This window comes from Ahaetulla prasina, chromosome 2 (genome assembly GCF_028640845.1).
Source record: "Ahaetulla prasina isolate Xishuangbanna chromosome 2, ASM2864084v1, whole genome shotgun sequence".
Classification (NCBI taxonomy): Eukaryota; Metazoa; Chordata; class Lepidosauria; order Squamata; family Colubridae; genus Ahaetulla; species Ahaetulla prasina.
In genome coordinates, this window is record NC_080540.1 from 82,317,176 (window position 1) to 82,326,198 (window position 9,023).

At 42.0% G+C, this 9,023-nt stretch overlaps 1 protein-coding gene across 1 annotated transcript; it reads left to right on the forward strand.

Annotated features, from left to right (window-relative positions):
• The first annotated feature begins 491 nt into the window (after positions 1–491).
• GPRIN1 (G protein regulated inducer of neurite outgrowth 1) lies at positions 492–2,255 on the forward strand. The gene has a single exon (XM_058167848.1). The coding sequence runs from the start codon at positions 492–494 to the stop codon at positions 2,253–2,255; it is 1,764 nt and encodes a 587-aa protein (XP_058023831.1).
• Positions 2,256–9,023: the final 6,768 nt, after the last annotated feature.

Below are 9,023 nucleotides of genomic sequence, written 5' to 3' on the forward strand. Positions count from 1 at the left end.
TACTTACAACCCAGTTCAGGAATTCCAGCAGCAGCCAGTTTCAAGCAAAAAAAAAAAGACTGTAGAAATGTATTGACTTGCCGTACTATATATATTCGCTTGACAACTGCTGCAAAAAAGGTAATAAAATCAAGTTGGTCACATAGGCGCCTCATGATTTATGGCAGAAATTCCATGGTCCATTGCAGTCATAAGTTGAGGATCACCTGTACTGCACTAGAATTCAGTGGTGGGAAATCCGAGACTGTAAAATACCAAGTCTTATTTCACCTCTCAGATTCTGTATAAGGCAGCAAACATCGTAAACTCTCCCAAATAATGCAGAGGAATCATTGACCTAGAAGACATCAAAGACAGATAGCTTTAAGATCATTGCATTTTTCTTTGAGATTACCTCAGATAATTGTCTTTTTTTTCATCCACCCTCTCTCTCATTTCAGAACCTTCTAAGTGCGGTACAAAGAATAGCATGGCAGAGATCCTGCCTAGAGATGGGCAGTGCTAAGGAGACAGAGGCCCTGCAGTTGCTGAACCAAGAAGCTGTTCCTGAAGATGCTGACAAGCCCACCACCAGCTCACCTTGTGGTTGTAGAAAAAACAGCTGCCTCCAAAACGTCAGCTGTGCAAGCGGAGATTTCACCATGAGGAACTGCTGTGTAAATGAACTCGGCACCAAAGACAGCAGCCAAAAAGTCGCCATGGTGGATAACCCAAACCAGAAAGAGAAGACTGAAGCTGTAGATCCAAAGTCTTCTGTAGATCTAGTTGCTGCTGCTGCTGAGCCCCCACTTCTAAAAAACACAGGTGTTGGAGGAACTCCCCCAGAAGCAAAAGGAGAAGCAGCAGCTTGCCACGAGTGGAAACAGAACAGTAAGCAGGAGGAGAGCATGGAGGAGATCTCAAATAGCACAGTGGCCATCTGCAGCTCTCTGGGGGAAAAAGTTGCCGGAGAAGCGTGTAGGCATCTCCCAACAGAGCCCTGCCTCAAAGGACCTAATAAAGACTCATCCAGTACACCAACCTCCCTGAAACATGTTGCATTTTTTGAACCCACCACAGATAAAGCTGAGGACGAATGTATCCAAATAAAAACAATTCATTCCAACATGGGTTCAACACTTCGTGCACGCCTGCAAAACACAAGTCAAGGGCAGCCTCTTGCCTCTAAAGGAGATAAATCACACATCAGCAGTGTCATTTGTGAAGCTATGGAATACGGGAAGGAAGATTCCAGAAGTCTCTTTGGGTCATACGCTATGAAGGAGTCTATTTTGACACCCTCTAAAGCTGAAACCACCTCGGAGAAGTCAGCCAAGCCTGTTGCAGCAAAGAATCCTTTGAGGGATACTGAGGAAACAAGGTTCCCTGTTGCAGAAACTCACCCACCTGGAAGCTCCAGTAAAGTGCCAGATGTCCTTGTCACCAGCATTTCTTACGAAGTCAAACATCAAGGCACATCAGGTAAATTAGAATCAAGCCCAGCTGAATCCATGGAAGAGAAAACAGGGCACAGGGAACCAACAACCTCCAGCTGCAAAAGTCAGAACCAAGCTCATGAAAAAAAAGTGGAAAGGATTAGCGTAGCTACAAGTGAGGACCATGCAACCAATAAGGAGATGACATCTGTAGGACATTTTGCCCAGACCTGCATATTGGAAGTCACACCTCCCCAGCATGATGCTGGAACTCAGGTTGATAATCGGGTATCTTTGGTGTCTGTAGCCATTAGCCCTATTAATCCACCTGATGGCTCTTCAGCTTTCCCATTTCATACGAGAGGTTTAGGGACTTCTTCTCTGAAGAGTCCTGGTCCAGTGGAGAAACCCACGAAAAGGGATGTGGAGATGCAAGTGTCTATCCCAGTGGAGACCAGATCAGTGGCAACGGGACCTATGACTCCGGTAACCAAATCCCCTCAAACATCCTATCCTGAAGTACACGTGAAGGGTGCAGAGGAAGAGACATCAGAGCCAATACGGGAGGTCAGCTGGGATGAAAAGGGGATGACATGGGAAGTATATGGAGCCTCCATGGAGGTAGAAGTGCTGGGAATGGCCATACAGAAGCATCTGGAGAAGCAGATCGAAGAACATGGCCGGCAGATGGTGATGACTCCCCAGAGTACCCGCTCCAGTTCTGTCAAGGCTGCCACACGCAAGGGTGAGATCAAGAGGCAGCCCAGTGTGTTCAGGGCGCTCCTACAGAATGTACGACGGCCACGCTGCTGCTCTCGTGGAGGCCCTGCTGTGGAGTGAAATGTCTTCTTGTCATTTTCTTGGGTTTTTATTGTAGCTGGAAAATGCAAATATTACGTAGTTTCTCAGGCAAGGGGGGAAGGAATGATCCCTTTTCAAATATTTTCAAACTGTAATGTTATGGCACCTCTGCCTACGGCTCTTCAAGTGGCATATTTTAAAAATGTTGGCAAAGTACTGAACTATAAGCTTGATAAGTTTGGCTGGAGAGCTTTGAGCCCTGCCCAGCGATAGGTGTTTTCATACACACCTGAAGAACTTACACATTCCTGAGAGCAGTGCTTATACCTGCTGCTTACATCCCGAGTGCAGTTTTCATGCCGGATGTGTATTGACAAAATACAAAGGTCTCAACAACCTATTTACTATAGGATGGAAATCATCCTTGGGATTTTGCTGTCCCACTGATAGCCCACATTAGTCATTTTAAAATAATCACACAATAGATCATACTGAGATCTCTGAAACAAAGTCATCCGAGATATAAGGGAATGGAGTTGTTGGCCATCTTTAAGTATTTAGGATCCTCCACAAACAGAAGCAGCTATCTATTTAAATGAAGCATGTTTTAAAACAACCACTATGGTTTTAACCACTCCAGAATCTTTCTTGGTCCTGTTGCTGAATCATTGAAAGACCAATGACAGTGACAACTGGTTTACCCAGATAAGTAGACCCATGCGCATGTAGGTTGCTCCAGTTGGAGGTCTCCTAATGCTATTGTCAGAAATTCTTATTTCCTTCCTTAGCATATGGTTGTTGTTGTAGGTAGTGGTGGTGGTAAGAAAAAGGCAGTAGTAATTAATAAAATAGTAGGCATAGTTGTCTGGATTCTTCCTCCTGTAACCCGGAGGCTGCCATTATTTGATTCCATAACAGTCTGTGAATGCAGCAAAGTAGGAGCAACAACTAAACATTGTCTGTTACATATAAATCCACTTAAAGCACATGTTGGATCTTTTAGCATACCAGAAACATGCTTTTCACAGCTGTTAATGGTTAAGCTTTCTGGCTCTCCCTAGGAGTAACTCAGATGGGAAAGTGCTTTTCTAAGGAGAATGGAACATGAGTGGAATGCTTACCATAAATGTATCATATTTTGTAATTTCTTTGATCCAAAGAAACCGAATCTGGGGCCATATAAATGCAAATCTCAAGTTCCAAGCATCACTGCTTAGAAATAACCTTATATTTCTTAGAGCAGGGGTCTCCAACCTTGGCAACTTTAAGACTCATGGACTTCAACTCCCAGAATTCCCCAGCCAGCAAAGCAAAGCTGGCTGGGGAATTCTGGGAGTTGAAGTCCACGAGTCTTAAAGTTGCCAAGGTTGGAGACCCCTGTCTTAGAGCACACGTTGAATGGTCCAACACCATATTTTCAGTGCAAACATACTTTGCCTAATTCCTAAATCACTGGGGCTATCCCTTTCCTTAATAACAAAGTAAACTCCTTTCTGATTTTAAATATATTTATCCATTTAGCATTGAATTCACTCCCCACCTTTTTGTTTACAATATTCAAGCACTTGAGGTGACTTGCAGTTTAAAACTGCAGAATATGAAACATTAATAAAACCTACACAATTAAGTTCAAAATCAATTTTACTTAAATCAATTAGCTGTTGGAAAACTGACAAAAACAATGTTCTTTTTCCTTTTATGATTTTCTCTGGTAGTCCTATAGTAGAAGGCCTTCTCCATCTGCCTGAGAGAGGAGCTTCTCCTGCTAATGTAACTAACTGGGCAGTTAGTTACATTACAGTTCAATGCCGGAGAGGCAGTTCTTGATGGTTAGACATGGAAGCCAGAGAAAGGCATTGAGTAGCACTTTTGCCACTTAAAAATAATATGTGTGGTTTATAGAGGATCAAGATTTAGCTCTTAGTGAATCAGTTTCTTTGCCATCTGTGATTTTCTTTGGTAAGTGTGCACATATTTCTCAAATGTGAATCCCCTTCGTAAAGCTGTCCCAATCCTTTGGAAACCTTTTTGTTTCTGTACCCTCCGATGATAAGGAGAAGGCTGCTCAAGAGACAGTCCCTGAGTCTGCTTTTAGGCTAAGCAGAACAAGCTTATTTAGTGTTGTAAGCACCAGGCATACTAAGTATTTTCTCACATGCCATTTTAAAAAAAATGATTGATGGGGTAAGGACCAGCAGCCTTATTTCCTAATTTACTGACAGTCGTGTAGTTTCACCCCGTAGATCCAAAACAGGACCTTTGTTTTGCTACAACCATCGTGCACGGCTGTGCTTGTGAAGTATTACTTCTTTGATATAGCTTGGAAAGATTGAGCTCTTGAAGTCTTTGGAGATAACGTTGAGGGAGTTAGTAGCTTTAGAGCTGAACAGCTGATTGGGAAGTTTTGGCAATATAATGTCAACTCTTAAGACCACTGAAGATCTATTTTCTTCACAATCCCCCAACCTTTAGGAACTAAGGCCAAGCCAAAAATTGTATGTATGTGAGCCTCTAATAATTGGGAGTAAAAACATTTATAGCCCACTCTGCTCTTCAGTTGGTGGTTTGTCAGAGGTCTCCCACCTTCAGCCTTTCTTGATCACATGTAATCTAGCTTATAGATGACCATTCCCATCAGTTTAGCCACACGGATAGCAGGTGATAGGACTTGTGAACCAATACATCTGGAAGCCCTTTTCCAAAATGGTTTAGGAAAGCAAAGCCCTGTAACACTTCAGAAGAAGCGATGGCTATTGCACTCATTTATTTGTCCATTCCACACAGACAAGTTTCCTTCCTGTCATGGTATTTTTCTTGCCAGTAACATTCCTCCACATCATTTCATATATCCCAGAAGTAATCCAATGGAACAATTTCAAGCAAATCACCCAATTCATGAAGTACGATTCACATCTAGGGATGTGTATCACTTTGGATCTGAAATGAAAATGGTGATGCGTAGTTGGCAGGACACACATCCCACACCTGTTGGTGTCACCTTGCATCTTTTCTGGGTATGCATAGTGGCCATACAGTACTAGAAAAATATGGCTGAGTTGAGGCATTTAAGCACCTTCCTGCATATTATTGATGACTCCTTAAAACATATTTTCCTTGGTTACCATACAATACAAGCCCAGACCAAAGATGCAATTGCTTTAAGGAGGGACTTTAAAGAAGTATGGTGTGCATGCCCATATCTACTCTGCAACCACTTTTTTTTTAATTTTGACAGCACCAAAACTTTACACATAGCTTCTTTTTGTGTACAGACATTACCTTAGTATGAGTATGGGTTTACATTTTGTTTGTTTTGCACAGAAGGTGGGCAATTTAGAGCAGGCGTGTCCAACTTGTGCCCCTCAGGCTGCATGCAGCCCTGGACAGCTACTAATGCGGCCCCTAAAACTAAAGGAAGGTTGTTATTTATATACATTAACTGTTATATATTTTATATGCGGCCCAAGACAATTCTCTTCAGTCAATGCAGTCCAGGCAAGCTAAAAGGTTGGGCATGCCTGATTTAGAGTGATAGTTCAAAATAAACTGAGCTATTCCTAAGGCAAAAGAAAAATGTAGACAAAATATTTAATCACCCTTAGTCTGCATAGTATCAATAGCCTCCTCGGGCCCAAGGTCTTGCAAGTCAAAACTTTATAGCCTCAATATTGAATTGATGGTGGGTTCGCTATATGGGCTTGGACCCCTTGCGGCATGACTGGCTGGCAAGTATCGCTGAGGCCCATGGATGTTGTTTTAGACCCCACGCCAGTGTCCTGAGACCACCAACCAATCCATTTGCCTGAGAAACTAATCCTTGGGAAGAATTCATGTCTTGTGTGCAAATGGGCGGCTTGATGTGCATCTTGTGTGCACTTGAATGCATGTACATATGTATCTTTGCCTCTTTCAGTCTACACTCTTTTCTTTATAGAACAAAGAGGTCCATTGCCACCTGAAAATTGGCAAGTGTTATATTCTGGATTTTTTTCCCCAAAGGGTTTGTGTGGGCTGAAATATTTTATTCATATGTGTCAGGATATGGGGGCTTAAAAAATTGTTGCTTACTCTGGACCAAATTCTTGTTTTTTCTTGATGTTGCTGTTCCTTTTTTATCTCCTTCATTTTCCTTCTGTTAACTAATATTCCGAATAAGGATTTGGGATTTTGTACTTTTCCCGTAATTAGTATAATTTGAGCAGAGCTGTGTCTGATAGAAATAACTGATAAATTGAAATGAGGATGGTATTTTTTTTCTTTTTGATGGTAGTTTTCTAGATAGCTACATCAACTATTGTTTCAAAGGAGCTTCCAGTGGAAAATATAGTGCCAAAAATCTATTTTTAATTGAGTAGAAGAATACTATCCTAACTTGTGTCGGAAAATAACATTTTCATTTTCACTTATTATTGTGATTTCCCCCCCCCTGTCTGGATTGTGCTACTTAGATCTTGTTAAAAGGGAAAAGTGAACAGACCAAGTTTGCTCATCATGAAAAGTAAGCAAAGTTCTTCTGCTGAAATTTTCTTCTTCAGAAAGTCCTCTTATGAAAAAAAGGGGGACACTGACCATTATACTCTGAACGGAGATGAACTCTTTGAGTCTAGATAATGGAGGGTATGTCCCCAAAGGAAAGACTTTCTGTATCTCTTTACAAACAGTTGACTGACAACATGCAGCACCCATTCATTTATTCAAGACTGTGAATGGATTGGCTCCTCCCTTCCTCCCTCCCTCCCTTCCTTCCTTCCTACCCTACTTATCTACCTACCTAAAAAATACCTGCTTGTTTTGCAGTGTTATGTGGTTAATGAGTCCTACTTAAACTCCCGGCTGGAGTGTAAAAATCTCTTCACCAAACCTTCAAAAACCAGGCTGCATTGTGTTCCCATGAAGCAAGGGTGTGTTTCCTTCTGATGATTGGGAAAAGCTTTCTGAATGTTGGCTTTTCTCCAGACAATGAAGATTAACTCATTTACAGAGGGTTTTTTTTTGGGGGGGGGGGGGCATATTCATTTCTAAGTAGCTTTTAAAACCTTTGTAAACGATGCAAGCATATGAATGGTTTGGCTGTCTGCTATCCTGCGCAAGAGAGAGAGGATCTATGTCAGGTTTCTCCAACTGAGTGTTCTCCAGAGATGTTGGACTACACCGCCTATCGTCTCCAGCCAGCGTTGCTCTCGGAGGGCGTCCGGCTGATGGAAAAGACTAAGCTCCTAACAGCTTCTATCAGGCGTTTGCTGAAGTACAAATGTTAGCACTACGTTTGATACACAGGGAAATGTGGAATTACTGCACTGACTTAGCAACAACACTGCCTGCATAAAGCTACACCTAAAGTGTATCGGGCTGGCAAGCTCTCCTCCATACATTAAGCGGGGCTTTCGGAAGACCTGCCGGAGGATGGACTTAACCCTTCAGCCAGCTGCATTCCTAGGTTCCCAGAATGCTCTGGGAGTGTTCACAAGTAGCCTTCCAGTTGCAGATGCAGAGCCAGGTTGTCCTGAGGATTCCCTTGCCTTGCAGGTCAGAGGGCACAGGCAGGTCTACCAGCACATTCAGCTGAGATGCCACCATGCAAGAGAAGAATTGGGGAGGAGGCATCCAACCTGGAAATACAAGCATTTGTGGCAAAATCTACAAACCCTGCCGCACTATGCCTAGAATGGGAAGTGCTGCTGAGCCTCTGGCCAATGGACTTTTCCCCCTTGCTTCCTCCTCAGAATTGAGGGGAAACCTACAGAATCCCTGAAGAACCTTCCCACGTCCTGCTTTGTGTGCTGTTCTCAGTATGGTGTTTACGTGCCATATGGATTTATAGTACCAAGCAATGCTGAATTGTTAAGAGTAATTTTGCCTTTTGATTTCTTTCTTTTCCCCCCTTTCTTTATATCTTTAGGGTACTACTTGTAAATCTTAACTGTTGGATAATAAAATTTTCTCCAAGATACCCAAACAAACCCAACACAATGATCAACAGTTTCTGCTCAAAAAGACTTTCTTTGTCTTTGTCAAGGGGTTGGAGGGGAGGGGGGGGGGTTTTATTGGGCTGAAGTTCTGAATAATCTCCCTGCTGAGAATGGTGAACATTGTTTTGAAAGGTTCTCAAACACGATCCCTTGGCAGGTTCTAGAAAGAGCTGGAGAACAATCATTTCTGCAACTTTCAAAAAGAAGTTCTTCAAATTACAAGTTTATCCTCTGTTCAAGTCATAAACTGCAAATGTCACACTTGTACTGTAAGAGAGTCCACGTTGGCCAGCATTTCAAATTCATATAGACACCAAAAATGGAACATTTCCATTTTTCTAGTACCTACAAGATACTATACAAGGGTAAAAAAAAAATAATCCCAGAAGCGTTTTCCTTTCTCTTCATAGTAAAATTAAAATACTAGCCTAAGAAATATTTGTTTTCTTATGATACCCAAAGAGGAATGGCCTTATTCTATCTTATAGTGGCATCATGCTTGCCAACCCATACTTATTAGAGAGCCAAAAAGTGAAAGCACATATAAACAATGGTGCATGTTAGAAAATAAGGTGTGTTTGCTGGTATAGTTCTAGCTCATTTCCAAGCATCTTAATAACAAAAGTTTAGAGATTTCTGCCTGAGAATAAAAAGGTTTGATATTATCACTACTTTGTGCAGAACCTTTAAGAACGGGGGTGGGGATGGGTGGGGGGCAGAAACAATTGTGCTCAATTGTTTTTAAAGATACCTTGAGTTTTCCATGAAAACCACCATCTGGCTCATCTTTGTAATATTTGTAATAAAGTAGCAAGAGCCCTAGGTCTTCTCCAGCAAT

Coding starts and splice junctions, on each gene's coding strand:
- GPRIN1 (XM_058167848.1), top strand. CDS start 492: ATGGGCAGTGCTAAGGAGACAGAGGCCCTGCAGTTGCTGAACCAAGAA.